The sequence below is a fragment of the Amblyraja radiata genome, chromosome 1 (genome assembly GCF_010909765.2).
Source record: "Amblyraja radiata isolate CabotCenter1 chromosome 1, sAmbRad1.1.pri, whole genome shotgun sequence".
Lineage (NCBI taxonomy): Eukaryota > Metazoa > Chordata > Chondrichthyes > Rajiformes > Rajidae > Amblyraja > Amblyraja radiata.
This window is the reverse complement of record NC_045956.1, coordinates 45,461,269-45,482,405: the sequence shown is the minus strand read 5'-3', so window position 1 is coordinate 45,482,405 and position 21,137 is coordinate 45,461,269. Positions and strand designations below refer to the sequence as shown.

At 43.2% G+C, this 21,137-nt stretch overlaps 1 protein-coding gene and 1 long non-coding RNA gene across 2 annotated transcripts in view; one reads left to right on the top strand and one right to left on the bottom strand.

The window, feature by feature from the left end:
• Nucleotides 1–3,934: 3,934 nt before the first annotated feature.
• Nucleotides 3,935–8,881, bottom strand: LOC116973142. Its single transcript, XR_004412003.1, has 2 exons — nucleotides 8,601–8,881; nucleotides 3,935–4,276 (listed from the first exon to the last, which is right to left on the bottom strand). It is a non-coding gene; the product is annotated as an uncharacterized LOC116973142 (long non-coding RNA).
• A 133-nt stretch (nucleotides 8,882–9,014) lies between these two features.
• Nucleotides 9,015–21,137, top strand: part of tbc1d14 (TBC1 domain family member 14) — a 106,572-nt gene continuing 94,449 nt past the window's right edge. Inside the window, exon 1 of the mRNA XM_033020855.1 lies at nucleotides 9,015–9,277. Within this exon, the coding sequence (XP_032876746.1) occupies nucleotides 9,106–9,277 (172 nt within the window). The 5' untranslated portion in view covers nucleotides 9,015–9,105. The remainder of the gene's footprint in view (nucleotides 9,278–21,137) is intronic.

Genomic DNA, 21,137 nt, shown 5'->3' with positions numbered 1-21,137 from the left:
TGGTCCACCACATTACCACAGAGGGACGACCGGTACACGCCCGCGCGTGCCGTCTCCCGCCCGATAAACTGCGCATCGCATGAGACGAGTTCCAACTTATGGAGGACATGGGGATTGTCCAGTGGCCGGATAGCCCTTGGGCTTCCCCGTTGCACATGGTGCCCAAAGCATCCAGGGGCTGGAGACCTTGCGGTGATTACAGGCGTTTGAACGCAGTAACCAAAGATCATAGAGCTCCTCTATGATCTTTGGCAGTAACTACAGCCGATTGGTATCCAGTCCCGTTTGTTCTGAATGAGTTGCGATGAAGTAAAGTCGGAAGTAGATGGGAAGCTGAAGACAAAAATATTTGTTCATGGAATGGGAATGCTGCTGTCAAAGCCAACATTTATTTCCTACCCTTGTCATCTTTTTGCAAAAATATTCTTTATTTGTAATTTTTTTAAATTTAAATAGATAGTACAATGTAACACATCACAGTGAAACCATGTCAATCTTATTATTAAAAATATAATATTTTTCAGCATGACATCAGTTTCTCTTTCACATTCCATGAGTGAAAATTGTCAGTAATTTCATACCTTCAAGACCCTCACTGTGCTATGACTTATGTATATTAAACTGTAGAAACAATGAACTGCAGATGCTGGTTTACACAAAAGGACGTTAACTGGAGTGATTCAGCAAGTCAGGCAGCATCTCTGGAGAACTTCAATAGATGACATTTTGGGTCAGGACCCTTCTTCAGACTGTTAACCTGTTATTATTAAACTATATTAAACTGTTTCCTTTCTCTCGCAGCTGCTGTAGGCTTCAGTAAATCTACATATTTTCTTGGACCTTGAGATGTGCCAAGTTTGACGTAGACCGGAAGGAGTTTTTCATCAAACTTATAATCTTCCAGCAGTAATCAGAGAACAGTATAGCACAGGAACAGGCTTTTTGACACACATGACCCTGCCAAGCAAGATGCCAAGATAAACTAATTTCCTCTGTCTGTATATGATCCATATCCCCACATATCGAAGTTTGTGTCATTGTGTGACCCAGGGAACTGCTGGAGGAGCACATTGTCCCTGTATTAGGCAACTGTTGGAGGTGTCCACTTCTGCCCATAATTACGAGGATTTGCCAGGACTCGAGGGCCTGCGCGAGAGAGAGAGAGAGAGAGAGAGGTTGGGCAGCCTAGAACTTTATTTCTTGGAGCACAGGAGACAGAGGGATGACTTTATAAAGGTGTATAAAATCATGAGGGGGATAGATAGGGTTTATGACCAGTGTGTAATCCAGTAGGAAATGAGGAAACAGAACATAAGTTTAAGGTGAGAGGGGAAAATGTAGTCGGAACCTGAGGGGCAACTTTTTCACACAACACGGAGCTGCCAGGGCAGGTTGTTGATGCAGATCTTATAACAACATTTCAAAGACATTTATATAGGAAAGGTATGAATATAGGCAGATGGGACTGAAAAGCCCTTTCCGTGCTACCTGACTATGACTCTAATGGTGAGTTGCTGGCGTTGGCACCACAAAGACACCAGTTGATACCTACTGGAAATGTCCTCCCTGTTACTGGTAGCCCAGACCATTAACTTCAAAAGGCCTGAACAACTTGCTGTCACTTCCAAAAATCAGACTCTCATTTCATCATGAATGTCCGTTCATGTAGCAAAATGAAGCAACAACGGAGTGTGTTGCAATTGTTCCAGAATATGGTCCAATGTATGGAATAATATCTTTATTTCCAGGGTGGTATTGTACATAACACAAACAAAATCATTAGATGCATGCCTGACGTGAATAGTGCATGTTGGGGCCCAAAACATTTTTTTATGTGGAAGGATTTTAATTGAAAATTATTTCCAACAAAATGTCTGAGTAAACTCAAAATTAGATCAGTTTGAGGGAATAATATAAGATGCTATACAAACCAGTTTCCGGGCAGTATCTCCTTCATATTTTTGAATGCAGTTACCAATATGAATATCCAAACCTATTTACACCCTTTTATTATTATAATCCCTGGAGAAATATTTCCTTTATGCACATGATAGAGCAAAATCATAAACATGTTTACGAAGACACAATTGAGATGTTGCCATTGGGACAAGACAATGAACTTCCAATAATACGGAGCGGCATGGTGGCGCAGCGGTAGAGTTGCTGATTTACAGCAATTACAGCGCCAGAGACCCAGGTTCTATCCTGGCTACGGTGCCTGTCTGTACGGTGTTTGTGCGTTCTCGTGACCGCATGGGTTTTCTCCGAGATCTTCGGGTTCCTCCCACACTCCAAAGACATACAGGTTTGAAGGTTAATTGGCTTGGAATAAGTGTAAAAATTGTCCCAAGTGTTGGATAGTATTAATGAGCGGGGATCATAACGTCATAAGTGATAAGAGCAGAATTAGGCCATTCGAGTCTACTCTGCCATTCAATCATGGCTGATCTATCTCTCCCTCCTAACCCCATACCATACTCCATCTTCTCCCCATTATCCCTGACACATGTGATTGCTGGTCAGTGCGGACTCGGTGGGTCAAAAGTCCTGTTTCCACACTGTATCTCTAAACTAAACTAATACTTGGAGACTCTCTTCTTAAGTATGATGGTGTTTAAAATTCATTTTTTCCTTTTATTTGAAGCTGCATTGGGATCCTTGAGATATTTATGGATTAAAGGATTTGACAGTGCAGAGGGAACAGCTCTTCTGGTTGTAGATATCGAACAAAAGGGTGTAACCTTAAGTGGAGTTCAGCAAATCCTCACATTGGAAATCTGACCTCTTCCCCCAAAAGGTTGTTAAGACTAATGAAAAATAACAATACTGTGATTGTTGAGAGGGTAGAGTATGGATGGGTTACAGAACTAAAGTATGTAGATATAGTTAAGGTACAGGGCAGCCATAATTCAACTGCAAGGGAGAACTGGACTCAACCGCCTTGGTTTCATTTAATCCCATGATCTGGTGTAACTGCGCTATTTGGTTTGTGAAGTATCTGCTTTGCTTCCTTTCTAAATCAATGCAGATTAATATATAATCCTTCAAATTTTTGGAACATTAAATGTTGAAGAATCAAAAGTCTGTCACATTCCTCAAATATTGCAACGCATTGTTGAATAGTTGCTGTGTGCCGATCGTATTCAGTGGCCTAAATGTTAAATTTTAAGAAACCCTTGCTGCAGAAGCGCCACAATAATTCAAAGCTTCTTGCCAGGGGGATATGTACATAACCTGTCTGTATCCAAATTATTACCTTTTTCCAGCAAAATTCAACTTTATCCATTCAAATAAATATGTGCAAGAATTGCAATTGGATGCCCAATGTCAATAATAGAAAAAATATCAAATAAATAGTTATTTCCTTATTTGGAAGTAACAAAACAATGAATATGCTCATAGATAATAGCATTTCCTCTTAGTCCTCACAAGATAGTTAGAATGATGGTAGGGTCACTATCTTTTAGAGTTATAATTGCTGGAGACGTTCAAGTTGAAACCCATTGTGTTGGGTCAATAAGAACATTTTAGAATTCCTTGAATAATTATTTTGATTTCTGATATAAACATAGGCACAATGAGACAAAGTTGTCCCTATGTTAGGCTTGGGAAGGAGTACTATTTCACATATTGTAAACCTCCTGAATAAATGCTTCTGCAAGAGTTTGCTGTGCATCTCTAATTCATATTCACAGCAGACACTTTGGCATTGACCATTATTGTGAAGCATGGGAGTAAAACAGAGCTAAGTCAGCACTATCTGAGTTCAACTGGGCAATCATTCAACGTTGACAATTGGTCTTAGCGCCCTCCTGCATGGGTAAATAGAAAAGGGAGTTATGGAGAAAAGGGGGTTGGGCAATAACATTGGAAAATAATTGGCATCAAATCTGGAAATTAAAATGTTAAAACCAAGATTGCTAACCAGCCAAACTTTGTATCAAGAGAGATTGTTTAATTATTCATATCAAACACATCAAAAATATTTTCACCAAATAAACAATTGGAACATTTTAACACTGGCACGATTCATTTGAAGTACTTTCTCAAAGTTCTGAGCTCAACATGCAACTTTAAAATAATGCAAGTCTTTATTTGATTGATATTTTGCTTGCTTTGCACATACAGTATGTGCACATTGACTTCACATTCTATCCTTCAAGGGCAGGAAGCTCAGGGGCACCACGATCTCTTCGTTAGTTTCTGTTGCAATGCGATGAGCTAAAAATGAACGCTCGTATATGCTAATTTTTAGTTCACACATAATGCAATACATCTGCAACAACAACAAAAATCAACAAACCTTGCATTAATATTAACTCTAAACTGTGAAGAAAAGAACATAAAACATTGCTTGTATTTTGTTTCTATTTTGGGGGTATACCTTGCATTTACCCCTCTTTCCTATTTTGTATAAAACATTGAAGCCAACTGATCTTTTCCAGTGTTCCTCGTGTACAGGAAGGCTGAAGCTGGGAGCATTTTTTTGTAGTTTTCTGGCCTAACTGTTCAATTGTTCATCTCTCCCCTCGGGGAAATCAATATCCTGGCACTGATTACTGCAGCATTAGAACGGTAAATTCTTAGAAATGGCTGCATGGGTTGAGACAATTCAGCACTTCAAACTTGTTCTGCCGTTTAATTAAATTGTGGCTCATTTGTAACTTAACTCCATGTACCTGTCTTTGTTACTTACCATTTAATCTTCTTTCCTCAGAAAAATTGCATCGCGACTTTTGGCCAAATTTCAAATGAACTAGCCTCAACAACCTTTTGAAGGGAGTTTCAGATTTCAATGGTCCTTTGTGTGAAGAATGGACCCTCAAATTTAAGTTTACCTGAGCCACAAGCCAGAGCAAAGAGCATCCATCAATCAGTCTGTTTGATCATCTTAATCACTTCAATTAGAACATCCTTTTGTCAGCCCAGTTCAAAGAAATACCCAGCCAACAAATCTATTCTATAATTGGAACCTTTTAAAAAAGCAAAATGTATCCAATTCATACAATGGGATTTACCACGGATCCCACAGCACAGCATATTGCAGAGTGATGTTTTCTTTACAACAAACAGTAATGTACTCAGCAGGTCAGTCAGCATCTATGGAGGGAGTGGACAGGCAACATCTGTTCAGCCTGAAGAAGGATTCCAACCCAAGACATCGCCTGTCCATTCCTCCAGAGATACTGCTTGGCCCACTGAGTTCCTCCGGCATTTTGTGTTTTGCTCAAGATTCCAGCATCTGCAGTTTCTTGTGTGTTCCTGTTTAACCTGGTGTAAAACTAGCTCAAATTCACACAGCAGTAGTGGCCGATTCGGAAGTCCAAGCCGCTGAGAATGTTCTTCCGTTCCGACATCGGAGTTCCATCATCCCGGCGAGAGAGCCTGAACATCGGGCCGCCCGTAGCGGCGACTGCGGGGGGGGCTCGGGAGGCCACGACCACGGGTGAACAACAAACAGGAGGATGACTGAACTTTGGTGCCTTCCCTCACTGTGGGAAACTTTGATTCCACTGTGTGGGGATGTTTATGTTAAAGTCTATCGTGTGCTGTGTTCTTTTTTTATTCGTATGGCCGTATGATGACCACAAATTTCACTGTACCAATTGGTGCATTTGACAATAAATGTCTCTTGAATCTTGATCCAGAAATGTAACGTTAAAACTAATCACCACTGCAACTGATAGCATATAAAACTCTACAAAATGTAATATGTAAATTCTACAAGAAACTACTTAAGGATTATTTGGTATTAAATAATATCAACATACAAAATATACCATGCACTGACAGTCTTTTTTATATATGGGCCATTTTACACACATTTTAAATTCTTAACAGTAGTTGTAACTTCAACATACCAGTAATTCTAACTCGAGTTGGAAAATAACTTATTCTAGTGATCAAACAAATGATTTAATCCAGTCCATACAGGGTGATCAGGCCTGCCCACCATTTCCTTTCGTTGTTAAGGTTTACCCCATCACCCCTGTACTTTGTGATAATACGAAGCATAATATCTGAAAGAATTGTTGGAGACCAATTCCCTCTCTTTGGGATTGTCATATTTATTCTCTCTCACTATCATCCAGGATCTAAACAGTACATCCAACTGTGGCAGACTTCACCTGCACCTCTTTCAATCTGGTCACCTGCTTTTGGGGAATTCCTTACACTGCAGAAACCAAGCGCAGATTAGACGGCAGTTTTGAAGAGGACTTGCACTATTTGCAATGACCACCTACGTATGATGTTTACTCTCCTTCCCACTCCTACACTCCTGTTTTATCAGCCTTCTCCATTGCTGTGGAGAGTCCAAATGCAAATTGGAAGAACAACAGCTCAGATTCTGTTTGGTTTAGCTTCCAACCCAATATTATTGAATGATCATTGAAATTTCCAATTTTAGGTAACCCACATCCCCAGTGTTCGCCCACACACACCGTGCATCTAGGTTTCCTCACCCGCTATTCACTGTTTCCATACCCTCCCACGCCCCACCTGCCCAACTACTTCCATCAGACCATTAATCCCCACCCCTCAACTCATCTGGATCCACCCATCACCAACCAGTTGATTGGCTTGGTATAAGTGTAAATTGTCCCTAGTGTGTGTAGGATAGTGTGTGTGGAGATCACTGGTCGGTACGGACTCGGTGGGCTGAAGGGCATGTTTCTGCACTGTAACTCTAAACTAAACTAAACTAAACTATGTCCAAGTAAATAAAATTAGGAAGAAGGGTCTTGACCCGAAAAGTCACCCATTCCTTTTCCCCAGAGATGTTGCCTGACCCGCTGAGATACTCCGGCTTTTTGTGTCTATCTACCATTGTAGGCAGTTGGTAATAGTGCATATTAATAGCTTTGCTCAAGACCTGAGTAACTAAGTATAAACAGTGTCCCTCCATCTTGGATATTACTCAAATTGAACTGGTCCAAGCAGTCAGTGTTGCTCGTGAGACTAGAATATCTTGTTTCGCCAGATCAGCTGGTGTTTCTTTCGTGTACTATGCTTAAACCACTGGTGTCACTGCAAGACATATGCTGCACCTGATCAACTGGAAGCACTGCATCATGAATTCATGAAACATGATTAATTGTCTAACTCTTCTCTATTAAATGGAATTCACTATTCTGTGGTGGAAACCTTTACTCGAATGTTGAAAAATTATAATTTAGTTATCACCACTGTTGCAATGAGATCTTTCTTGCTCTCTCTACCCCTTTATGCTACGACTTGACACAAAATGCAGGAGTATCTCAGTGGGCCAGGCAGCATCCCTGGAGAACATGGATAGGTGACATTTCGAGTCACGAATGTCTCGAAACATCAGCTATCCATGTTGCTGCCTGACCCACTGAGTTACTCCAGTAGTTAGTATCTTTCCTTGGCAAACTAGCATCTGCAGTTTCTTGTTTCTGCTGTGAGTTGACCGTGTCAAAAGTGTATTAGAGCATTAATCTGCCTGTGATCTAATGAGGAACAAATTTGGGTGACTAACAAAGTACCTCTTTCCATGAACGGTGTTGCAATTATTGCCAAGAGTTATTTTCAGTTAAAGCTCCCCAGTCATAAATAATTGCAATTGCAGCTTGCCCTATGACCTCAAGTTCTGCACTGGGCCTCCCCTGCTACCCTGAACATATAATGTTTAGTTCACTTCCTAGCTCCCGCCTGGTATCTGTTTCAATTACTTGGTACATGTTTTAATGTTACAGAATGATAATTTTGAATCGCTTTCCAGGTGGTCAAACACAATTTCTATTATTACACTTGTGTTCACTTCAATTGAATAAAGTTTCGAGCAGAAAGACATTTTCAAGAGAATTACATATTTGCAATGAGGTAGAATCTGGGTGAGGAATAAAAAACGTTTTAAATTTCTAGCACCTGTTCTCTATTCCTATGATGTACCAATAGAGCAGTTTTTTTGTTTGTTTGTTTGATTTTTTTTTTTCTCAGCATTTTCTGATTCAATAGACTATTTGGAACTTATTTAGCAGCTAAGATGTGAGTCAATCCTTCAAGTGCATTCTCCATGGAAATATGTGAGAATTAACCTACAAAGCTGCATGTCTTTGGGATGTGGAAAACCAGAGCATCCGGAGGAAACCCACATGGTCCCAGGGAGAATGTGCAAACTCCAAAAATGTAGCATCTGAGGTCAGGATCGAATTCACATCAGCTCTACCAGCTGTGTGTTGCTGGAAATTTTGAAATTTGAGAGAATATTGGAAATATCGAGCAGGTGGACAACAACTGTTGTGAGCGATGATCTGAGTTGATGCTAGCGGCTACCTCCGACAGAAAACTGGACAGGTGTAACAAACTGGACGACATCATCAAAGACCCAACGGGTCCCAGTTGGTTTAGTAATGACAATAAAAATGCTCTTATGTGGGAAGGAACTGCAGATGCTGGTTTACAACGAAGATAGACACAAAATGCTGGAGTAACTCCGCGGGACAGGCAGCATCTCTGGAGAGAAGGCATGGGTGACGTTTCGGGTCGAGACCCTTCTTCAGTGATGTCAGGGAGAGGGAAACTAGAGATATGGAAAGGTTCAGAACAGATCAGTGCCGGCACTAGTGCTGCCTGACCCGCTGAATTACTGCAGCCTTTTGTGTTTGTCCACAGAAACTGTTGCTCTGTTGCATCACCGCTTTCATTGGTTTGCCCTGGAGGTTTCCTGCAGTATTCAACAAAGTAATAACCAGTATGATATGCAAACGTCACCCATTCCTTCTCTCCAGAGACGCTGCCTGTCCCGCTGACTGAGTTACTCCAGCATTTTGTGTCTGTCTGGGCCGTTCACCAGCGTCACCACACAGTGCGCCTGCGCCGATCTATCGATTGCTCCGGTCTGAAGGGATCGATGATCCCGACGCTCGATTGATCACGCTGTCCACGTGACGTCAACAAGGCTTCAACATGGCGGCGGCCGCGACGACGAGGACGTGGAGGAGGCGACGGGGAGAGAAGCAGCGACTCGTCCCGGTCCCAGTCCGCACCGGCACCGCGGCCCCCAGCTGAGCGCAGCCCGACCGACCCAACCCCCGCATCAGGGACCGACCGACCGCAGCGCCGCTCGCACCGGGGCCGGCCATGGAAGGCCCCTCCCGCCACCCAGCAGGACCCGGCCGAGCCGCGCCCGACGCAGACCGACCTCATGACGACCAAAGCGACGCCCCCGGACCCGGCCTCAGCCCCGGACCCGGCCTCAGCCCCGGACCCACCCCCTCCCGATGCCTCCGGTTCCTCGCCGAGGCTCCTGAAGGTGAGTCCAGAGCCCCGGCCCGGGGAGTGACCGCCCGCCCGCAATGCCGCTGCCGCCCCTCCCCGTCCACGGCGCTTCTCTCCGGCCCGGCCCAGTCCAACCCTCCCCTCCCCGTTCACGGCGCTTCTCCGGTCCAACCCTCCCCTTCCCGTTCACGCCTCCTGGTCGCGTCGCGCCGCCCAACCGCTCCTCTACATTCCCTCCCCTTCACTGGCTCTTCGACCCTTCACTTCCACCTTTATTGCCCTTCCGGGCCTCCGCTTCCCATTCGGATTCTCTTCTTCCACCTCTACAGCTCCCCCTCCCCCTCTCTTCCACCTCTATTGCCCCCTCCGGACCCTCCTCTCTCCATTCCAGTCCCTCTCCACCAGCAACCAGTTCAATCTCCCAGGGTCATCTCCATCTCCGATAACACCCCCTTCTGCTGTTCGGTGACCATCCCCCTTTCCTCACAGTCTGCCTTCTCAGTAAACGGCCCATAATCTGCCTCTTTCAGTTATGTAAGTCATAAGTAGATAAAAGAAGAGTTAGAGCTGATGTGATTAAAATTGGTCGTTTGTAGTGATAAAAGATGTTTGGAATGTTCTGCTACTTTGTTCTTCAGTGAGTCAGAATATAATTAATAAACCTGTTTAAATTATCGTTTAGTTCATTTTCATGCGTCTCGAGCTACTGTGAAAAGTACTTTTGTTGTGTTCCATCTAGTCCGTAGAAAGACTATACATGGTTATAATCAAGTCATCCACAGTTACAAATACAAGAGAAAGGTAATAATGTTTAGTGCAAGATGAAGTCCAGTAAAGTCTGATTAAAAAATAGTGCAAGGTCTCCAATGAGGTAGATCGTATTACAGAGCCACTTTGTTGTTGTTGATAGGATGGTTCAGTTGCCTGATAACGGCTGGGAAGAAACTCTTCCTAAATCTGAGGTATGCGTTTTTACATTTTACCTCTTGGAGAAGAGGGAGTCTCCCGGATGAGACGCGTCTTTGATTATGCTGTTGACATTGCTGAGGCAGTGTGAGGTATAAATGAAGTCCATGGAAGGAACATTGGTTTGTGTGATGGTCTGGGCTGCGTCCACGATTCGCTTCAATTTCTTGTGGTCTTGGATGGAGTTATTCCCAAGCCCTGTTGTAATGCAACCCAATAAAATGCTTCCTACAGAGCATCTGTAGAAGTTTGTGAGAGTTGCCAGAGACATGCCAAAGTTGCTAAGACTTCTAAGGAAGTGAGACATCGGTGTACTTTCTTGGCCATTGCTTCGATATGGCTGCTCCAGGACATGTTGCGGGTAATAGTCACTCCTAGGATCTTGAAGCTATCAACCATCTCTGCTTCGGTGCTGCCAATGTATGCTGCGGTATGGGTACTGCCTCGCTTCCTGAAGTTGATCACAATCTCCTTTGTCTTGCTGATAGCTGTAACACCTGTCCCTATACCTCCTCCCTCGCCACCATTCAAGGACCCCAGCAGTCCTTCAGGTGAGACAGAGGTTCACGTACACCTTATCTAACCTGATCTACTGCGTTTGAAGTTACAGAACTCTTTTTATAACCCCTTCCCATACTACCCTTTCCATTCAGGGCCTCCCCCATTGCAAGAGTGAGGCTATACTCAAACTGGAGGAACAACATCTCATATTCCACTTGGGCAGTTTACAACTCGATTCAATGGGATGACCATTGAATTCAACAATATTAAGTAACCTCTAAAAATCGCCCCTTCCGCCCAAACATCCACCAGGACACTCACCCCCTATTTCTCCCCTCAACCTCTGCCCACATGTACTCCTTGGGCTTCACAATTCATAACTCTTCAATCCTTTTGTCTCACACATTCTGTCTTTGCATGTCTGGCATTTGTCCTACCATATGTCTATCAAAAAGCCCCCTTGCCCTATCCTCTCGCCCAGCCTTCTGCTAAGCCATCTCCCTTACAATTAGTGTGAAGAAAAGTCCCAGCCTGAAAGTCACCTATCCATGTTCTTTAGAAAAGCTGTCTGATCTGAGTTACTCCAGCATTTTATGTACTTTCTTCCAGAACTTTGCCTTTTGCATGCCATGGTGTTCCCATGCACTTGTTGTCCTTATCCTTTTTTGTTAGCACAGGCCACGGGTTTTGGGACTGCCCGTTGGAGTAGCTTAGCATGTACTTGCGTGTATTTTATAGATGATGCAGTCGTGACGTTAGGGTGCTGGATAGAGTGCCAGTCAAGCAAACTACCTTGTTCCTAGTTTCTTGTGTGTTATGTGTTTGTGCAGGAAGGAACTGCAGATGCTGGTTTAAAACGAAGATGGACACAAAATGCTGGAGTAACTCAGCAGGGCAGGCAGCATCTCTGGCGAGAAGGAATGGGTGACCCTTCTTCAGACTAGTGAGGGGGAAAAGGAAATTAGAGATATAGACAGTGATGTAGATAGATATAGAGCAAATGAAATGTGAAATGTGTGTTATTGCAGCTATATTAATCAAGGCAATAGTTAATATTCCCTCATTTTTTAATTGTACTTTTTAGATGGTAGAAAGGTTTTGAGTATCAAGGTGTGAGTCATTTGACAGAAACTCTCCAAGGTGGTTCATTTATGTTTCTGGAGAAAGATGATCCCAGGATGTTGAATCTAATTAAATTCAACCATTATATAGATATAAACGCTCATACTGCTTTGTTATGTATTGATTACACAGAGGGGTTTGATATATTGAAATATCTTGCATTGAGAGGATAGTGGTGAACATTACTTTATCATGGTAAAGTAATTAATTTCTCTAATGTGGTATTTAAAAGTGATGAAACAATGATACTGGATTTTTACTCCCATGAAACCTTTTTTTATTTTTGAACTATTCATTTTTTCACTCGACTAACATTTTTTATCTTGCTATCTTGGCACATAATTTACAGTCTAGTAATCTGAAATCATAAATATATTTGATAAATAATCCCTGAAGAGAGAATCTTGCTTTGTTTGTCTTTGTAGGTCTTTACTTTTGGATTTCCTTGTTGCAGTGTTGGTGGAGAATTATAATCTCCATGCATTAACAGTACGCAGGTAGTGTGAATGTACTTTGGGATATCTCTTAGCCCACTGTTAAGCGTAGTGGATCAGCATTTCTTATTAACATGTGGCAAGTTTATATTTATTTTAAAAAAAAAATTTAAAAAAAAAAAGCTTTTCATAGTCTAATCATTGAAATGTTTCCTTTTGAAACCTTTGAATGTTCTGAATTAATTGGTTAAATTAGGCATTTCAAAGAGTCAAAACCAAATTAGCAAAATTGTGCCTGAGTGGGTTTGCAGATAGAAGCTTGACTAATAAAGCAGAGCACAGCAGTGAGCAATTACTTTTCAAACTAATGACAATTAACTAGCATGGTCTTCATTAATGTTAGAGTTGATATAGGCTTTTAATGGATAGAGTAAAGAGGTAATAGGGTTTAGTATATATGTCTTTAGCAATTAGCAAGGCTGATTCAAGCAATTTTGAAATATTGCATTAGGTCCCTGCGGTTTATTGATTGAGATAAAATTGCAAGGGTAGAGTAAAACTTAATAATTCCCTGGTTGGCCTTTAGCTGATTGCATTTGCTTACTAGAATGCAAACACAATATTATCCATCCCAGCAATAATATAATAATAATATCTTTTATTGTCATTGCACGTCAGTGCAACGAGATTTAGTGTGCAGCTCCACTGATGTACAAGAAAGGTAAATAAATACAATACATAAATAAGCAAGCTGAATTGATTGACGTGACCATCTGAGGGAGACTGTCCAAAAGGGGTGGGTGGGGGGGCACTCATTTGGGCCGGTTCAGAGCGCTATAGCTCTTGGGATAAAACTGTTCCTGAGTCTGGAGGTTCGGGCGTAGAAGGCCTTGTAATGTCTGCCGGAGGGAAGTAGTTGAAACAGACCGTGACGGGTGTGATGAGTCCTTATGGATGCTGAGGGCCTTCCTGAGGCACCGCGTGTGGTAGATGCCCTCCAAGGCTGGTAGCTCTATCCCGATGATCCGCTGCGCTCTGTTGACGACGCGCTGAAGAGCTCTCCTCTCTGTCTCCGTGCAGCTGAGATACCACACAGAGATGCCATACGTTAGTATGCTCTCTGTGGTGCAGCGGTAGAACGTTGTCAGCAGCTGTTGGGGCAGACCAGTCTTTTTTAATGTCCTCAGGAAGAACAGTCGTTGCTGTGCCTTCTTGACCAGTGCAGCGGTGTTTGTGGACCATGTGAGGTCTTCTGAAATGTGAGTGCCCAGAAACTTAAAGCTGGACACTCTCTCCACACTTTCCCCGTAAATGGAGATTGGGGCGTGTTCTCCAGTATGGGACCTCCTGAAGTCAATAATCAGCTCCGTGGTCTTGGAGGTGTTTAGTGCCAAGTTGTTATTGGCGCACCAGTCCGCCAGGTTCTGCACCTCAGCTCTGTAGTTTGTTTCATCACCGTTGGTGATCAGCCCAATCACTGTTGTGTCGTCTGCAAACTTCACGATGGTGGTGGTGTTGAATGCAGGGACACAGTCGTGAGTGAAGAGGGAGTAGAGCATGGGGCTTAGTACACACCCCTGTGGTGTGCCGGTGCTCAGCGTGATAGTGGGGGACAGGTGCGGGCCCAGTCTCACCGCCTGCGGTCGCTCCGTGAGAAAGTTCAGGATCCAATCGCATATTGGTGAGCTGAGGCCTCGCTGGTGGAGTTTGGTGGTGAGCTTGGTGGGGATGACCGTATTGAATGCAGAGCTATAGTCAATGAAGAGCATCCTCACATACGTGCCCTGTCTGTCCAGGTGAGTCAGGACAGTGTGAAGGGCCAGAGAGATGGCATCCTCTGTCGATCTATTTGCCCTGTATGCAAATTGATGAGAGTCCAGTGAGGCAGGGATGCTGGATTTAATATGGGAGAGGACCAGCCTTTCGAAGCACTTCATAGGGATTGGAGTCAGGGCAACCGGCAGGTAGTCGTTGAGGTTGGTGATTTTGGACTTTTTCGGCACCGGCACTGGCACTATGGCGGCACAAGTGATCTCTATCGCAGTGGTTGAGGTTTAAAAAGCTTTTCATGAAGGCAATTTATGGAAGTATTTCTGGAAATCCAGGTGTACTCTGTAACTGAATTTATTAATTCGTCCATCACCTCAAAATTTTACTTGGTCATTGAGTTGTGACTACTTCTCGCTGTGAATTCCTAACCTTGCCCAAGTGGCTATAATTTTCTTAATGTTGCCATTTTGCTGTGCTGTATGGCAGCACATTTGGAAAGTGGTGAAATCATTGGACAAAGTCAGCATGGATTTACAAAAGGTAAATCATGTCTGACGAATCTTATAGAATTTTTCGAGGATGTAACTAGTAGCGTGGATAGGGGAGAACCAGTGGATGTGGTGTATCTGGACTTCCAGAAGGCTTTCGACAAGGTCCCACATAAGAGATTAGTTTACAAACTTAAAGCACACGGCATTGGGGGTTCAGTATTGATGTGGATAGAGAACTGGCTGGCAAACAGGAAGCAAAGAGTAGGAGTAAACGGGTCCTTTTCACAATGGCAGGCAGTGACTAGTGGGGTACCGCAAGGCTCAGTGCTGGGACCCCAGCTATTTACAATATATATTAATGATCTGGATGAGGGAATTGAAGGCAATATCTCCAAGTTTGCGGATGACACTAAGCTGGGGGGCAGTGTTAGCTGTGAGGAGGATGCTAGGAGACTGCAAGGTGACTTGGATAGGCTGGGTGAGTGGGCAAATGTTTGGCAGATGCAGTATAATGTGGATAAATGTGAGGTTATCCATTTTGGTGGCAAAAACGGGAAAGCAGACTATTATCTAAACGGTGGCCAACTAGGAAAAGGGGAGATGCAGCGAGACCTGGGTGTCATGGTACACCAGTCATTGAAAGTGGGCATGCAGGTGCAGCAGGCAGTGAAGAAAGCGAATGGTATGTTAGCTTTCATAGCAAAAGGATTTGAGTATAGGAGCAGGGAGGTTCTACTGCAGTTGTACAGGGTCTTGGTGAGACCACACCTGGAGTATTGCGTACAGTTTTGGTCTCCAAATCTGAGGAAGGACATTATTGCCATAGAGGGAGTGCAGAGAAGGTTCACCAGACTGATTCCTGGGATGTCAGGACTGTCTTATGAAGAAAGACTGGATAGACTTGGTTTATACTCTCTAGAATTTAGGAGATTGAGAGGGGATCTTATAGAAACTTACAAAATTCTTAAGGGGTTGGACAGGCTAGATGCAGGAAGATTGCTCCCGATGTTGGGGAAGTCCAGGACAAGGGGTCACAGCTTAAGGATAAGGGGGAAATCCTTTAAAACCGAGATGAGAAGAACTTTTTTCACACAGAGAGTGGTGAATCTCTGGAACTCCCTGCCACAGAGGGTAGTCGAGGCCAGTTCATTGGCTATATTTAAGAGGGAGTTAGATGTGGCCCTTGTGGCTAAGGGGATCAGAGGGTATGGAGAGAAGGCAGGTACGGGATACTGAGTTGGATGATCAGCCATGATCATATTGAATGGCGGTGCAGGCTCGAAGGGCCGAATGGCCTACTCCTGCACCTAATTTCTATGTTTCTATGTTTCTATGGACACAGTTGTAAAATATTAGCATGGCAGGGAACATAAAAACTGACTGCAAAAGTTTTTATAGATATGTGAAGAGAAAGAGATTAGTTAAAACAAATGTAGGCCCCTTGCCGTCAGAAGCAGGTGAGTTGATCATGGGGACCAAGGAAATGGCAGACCAATTGAATAACTACTTTGGTTCTGTATTCGCTAAGGAAGACATAAATAATCTGCTGGAAATAGCAGGGGACCAGGGTCATTGAGATGGAGGAACTGAGTGAAATCCAGGTTAGTCGGGAAGTGGTGTTAGGTAAATTTAATGGATTAAAGGCCGATAAATCCCCAGGGCCAGATGGGCTGCATCCCAGAGTACTTAAGGAAATAGCCCCAGAAATAGTGGATGCGTTAGTGATAATAGAGAGTTTCAAAACTCTTTAGATTCTGGAGTAGTTCCTGAGGATTGGAAGGTAGCTAATGTAACCCCACTTTTTAAAAAGGGAGGGAGAGAGAAAACTGGGAATTAGACCAGTTAATCTAACATCAGTAGTGGGGAAAATGCTAGTCAGTTATTAAAGATGGGATAGCAGCACATTTGGAAAGTGGTGAAATCATTGGATAAAGTCAGCATGGATTTATGAAAGGTAAATCATGTCTGACGAATCTTATAGAATTTTTCGAGGATGTAACTAGTAGAGTGGATAAGGGAGAACCAGTGGATGTGTTATATCTGGACTTTCAGAAGGCTTTTGACAAGGTCCCACATAAGAGATTAGTATGCAAACTTAAAGCAGACGGTATTGGGGGTTCAGTATTGATGTGGATAGAGAACTGGCTGGCAGACAGGAAGCAAAGAGTAGGAGTAAGCGGGTCCTTTTCACAATGGCGGGCAGTGACTAGTGGGGTACCGCAAGGCTCAGTGCTGGGACCCCAGCTATTTACAATATATATTAATGATTTGGACGAGGGAATTGAATGCTAGTTTGTGGATGACATGAAGCTGGGGGTCATGTTAGCTGTGAGGAGGATGCTGGGAGGCTGCAGGGTGACTTGGATAGGTTGGGTGAGTGGGCAAATGCATGGCAGATGCAGTATAATGTGGATAAATGTGAGGTTATCCACTTTGGTGGCAAGAACAGGTAAGTAGACTATTATCTGAATGGTGGCCGATTAGGAAAAGGGGAGATGCAACGAGACCTGGGTGTCATGGTACACCAGTCATTGAAAATAGACAAGCAGGTGCAGCAGGCAGTGAAGAAAGCGAATGGTCTGTTAGCATTCATAGCAAAAAGATTTGAGCATAGGAGCAGGGAGGTTCTACTGCAGTTGTACAGGGCCTTGGCGAGACCACACCTGGAGTATTGTGTACAGTTTTGGTCTCCTAATCTGAGGAAAGACATTCTTGCCATAGAGGGAATACAGAGAAGGTTCACCAGACTGATTCCTGGGGTGGCAGAACTTTCATATGAAGAAAGACTGGATAGACTCGGCTTGTACTCGCTAGAATTTAGAAGATTGAGGGGGAAACATAGAAACATAGAAAATAGGTGCAGGAGTAGGCCATTCGGCCCTTCGAGCCTGCACCGCCATTCAATATGATCATGGCTGATCATCCAACTCAGTATCCTGTACCTGCCTTCTCCCCATACCCCCTGATTCCTTTAGCCACAAGGGCCACATCTAACTCCCTCTTAAATATAGCCAATGAACTGGCCTCAACTACCTTCTGTGGCAGAGAATTCCAGAGATTCACCAAAAATGTTTTCCTCATCTCGGTCCTAAAAGATTTCCCCCTTATCCTTAAACTGTGACCCCTGTTCTTATAGAAATGTACAAAATTCTTAAGGGGTTGGACAGACTAGATGCAGGAAGATTATTCCCGATGTTGGGGAAGTCCAGAACACGGGGTCACAGTTTAAGGATAAGGGGAGGTCTTTTAAGACCGAGATGAGAAAAACATTTATCACACATTTATGGAATTCTCTGCCACAGATGGTAGTTGAGGCTAGTTCATTGGCTATATTTAAGAGGGAGTTGGATGTGGCCCTTGTGGCTAATGGGATCAGGGGGTATGGATAGAAGGCAGGTACAGGATACTGAGTTGGATGATCAGCCATGATCATATTGAATGGCGGTGCAGGCTCGAAAGGCCGAATGGCCTACTCCTGCACCTATTTTCTATGTTTCTATGTTTCTATCCCATGTCGCACATCCTGACAGACAAAATGTTAAATATCTATGTAGGGAGTTCACAGAACTAATTTGTGAACATTCGTTTGTGACTGCTGTTGGAACCAGATGACTTGTCCAATGAAGGAATTCCTTTCTTCACGGAGATTATCTCCATGTCCAATTAATTAATAGCATATATTTCTATATACTTCAACTCAGCTCAGTCATGGCCTTTAAAACTTGAGGCCACGTGATCCCTATCGAACCTGTTATTTATTCACCTAGAGGACCTGGGCTTTACTGACTTGGCATGCATTTGTTTCATTACAACTTAGAAAGAAGCCATTAGGATCTTTATGGGCCTATCCCACGACGATTTTTTATTTTTTTATTTTTTCCTTCAATTTTTATTTTATTGGGGCAACTGCCGGCGACTGTCATAGTCGTAGCAGGTCGCCAAAAAAACGGCGACAACCTACGTCATCCTGGCGACAACCTACTGCAGCACCTACGCCAGGAGGTCAAGCTACTCTCATTGGCGCCAAACCCACGGTCAGCAAAAAATTTCCAACATGTTGAAAATTTAGCGGCGACCAGAAAGAAGCTACGACTTTTTGTGCGACTGAGGAGACTACTCCCGGCGAACATGTGGCGACAAACTAGTGGCCTGTGGTTGCCTAAAAAATCGCCTAAGTGGGACAGGCCCACTAGTTCCATGCTGGATAATAGCTGCAATCATGCAATTCATCCTCTTGCGCACGTATTTCTAATTGCCATTGAGAAAGTGGTGGTGAGCTACTGCCTTGAACCACCGCAGACCTTCTTGTGAAGGAAATCTCATGTTGGGAGAAGATACACAAAAAGCTGGAGTAACTCAGAGGGACCGGCAGCATCTCTGGAGAGAAGGAATGGGTGATGTTTCGGGTGGAGACTCTTGAAGAAGGGTCGAGACCCGAAACTTCACCCATTCCTTCTCTCCAGAGATGCTGCCTGTCCTGCTGAGTTACTCCAGCTTTTTGTGTCCATCTTTGGTTTAAACCAACATCTGCAGTTCCTTCCTACTCGTGTTGGGAGAAGTTGGTTCCTGCTTCGGGTCCAGCAGCGATTAAGGACTGGTGACATATTTCCAAGTCAGGAGAGTGTGTGATTTTAAGGGGGACCTGCAGGTGGTGGTCTTCCCCTGCATCTGCTGCTCTTGATCATGATCAAAATTTGGGGAGATGTGGTCCAAGTAACTTTGGCTCATGACTGCAATGCATTTTGTAAATGGTGCGTGCTGCAGTCACAATGCACTGAAGGTGGAAGGAATGTCGTTTAGGGTGCTTGATGGGGACCCAAGGGAATTTTTTACCTTGGAGAATATTAAACTTTTTGAATAATGTTTGAGCTGCACTCATCCAAGATAAGTGGAGAGAATAACACCATGCTGCTGATGTGCCTTGCTGAAAGGCTTTGGGTTGTTAGGAGAGAAGTCACTTGGCAAAGATACCCATCCTATGGCCTGCTCTTGCAACCACTGTATTTAGGTGGCTTGTCTACTTTAGTTCAGGTCAGTGGTATTCTCCAAGGATATTAATGCCATTCAATGTCAACAGTAGGTCATCAGACTCTTGTACAAATTCAACAGGAAGGAAGGAAATAACAGTCATGGGGCAAAGTTCCTCATTGATACAGAAATAGAGGAAGTACTTTGCAATCAAGATCTAGAGTATTGTACAGCAAAAGAGGGAGTTTGGAGTAGTGAAAACGGTTAGTGACTTTAAAAAGAGTAAAACAAATTCAAATGGCTCGTCATGTTTCTCATAAACTGACGTTCATTATATTTGGAATCAATATTTAAGATGAATTATTTGCATAAGGATGCTTTTAGTACATTATCATCGTCAAGATGAGCAAACAGAACATCTTTCTACTGAGGAAGGGTCTCGACCTGAAATGCCACCAATTCCTTCTCTCCAGAGATGCTGTGCTCAGTTACTCCAGCTTTTAGTGTCTATCTTTGGTTTAAACCAAAATCTGCAATTCCTTCTTGCACATCTTTCTGCTGACAATCCATATTCAGCATTTCTCATTGGCTGTGGCTTAGCCACGTGCAAAACGTGGTTCTAATTAGTCTGCCAAGAATTGCCTACAAGTTGGGATCCACCACTGTTTACCACTTGCCGATACGCAACCCCCATTATTAATTTCAGTGGATCCCTTGCTGGCTTGATCCTGAATTGTGCTGCTCTGCAATGGTAAAAGTTTGTAGATATGAATGTCTTCCAGTGATGCATCAAAACTAAACCACCTGAAAATTAACTTTGACATTAAAACAATAAAATGCACTTAGATACATAGACAATCGGTGCAGGAGTAGGCCATTTGGCCCTTTGAGCCAGCACTGCCATTCAATGTGATCATGGCTGATCATCCTCAATCAGTAACCCCTTCCTGCCTTCTCCCCATACCCCTTGATTCCATTTAAAAACGTACAGACATACATTTAAATAAGCCAAAACAATTTTAATAGTATAAATTAACTGAAACTTGCTTTTGTTCCTGGCAGCCAACTCTTTGGATCTGTAGCAATGGCAATGCAATTGCTGTGTTAGGTTCAGTACTGTGAATGAAATTCCCAATTTAACGGCTGGGGATCTGCCACACCAATGCTCTATCACTGTACTCCATCTGCCACATCAATGCTCTACTACTGTACTCCACAGGGAGCTTTTGTAAATGAAAAATACCACAAGCAACGATTTGGGGTTCTTTGTTTGCATGTTAATCTCAAAGTTACTACAATTTATGTAATATTGGTAGTAATCTGGGAAGAAGACATTTTGAATTAATTTCATTTGTTTTTGCACTGATTTCTTATCACCTTCCCTTAAAATGTATGATTTTCATACCGACAACTACGTTGGGACTTTTTCAACTTGCTAGACATGGTCTTATTTTGATAATGCCTGATAATGTTGTCTCAATAGTCTGAGTTAATACGCTCCACTTGTTTTTTCTCTTAATGCATCAATCGTAATAACTTTCTAAAGCTTTTGTGCTTAATGTTGTTAGTTGTCATTGGAAGCAAAAAAAACTTTCATTTTGTTGAAATTATTTGGTTCAAACCCAGACTCATTTATTTTCCG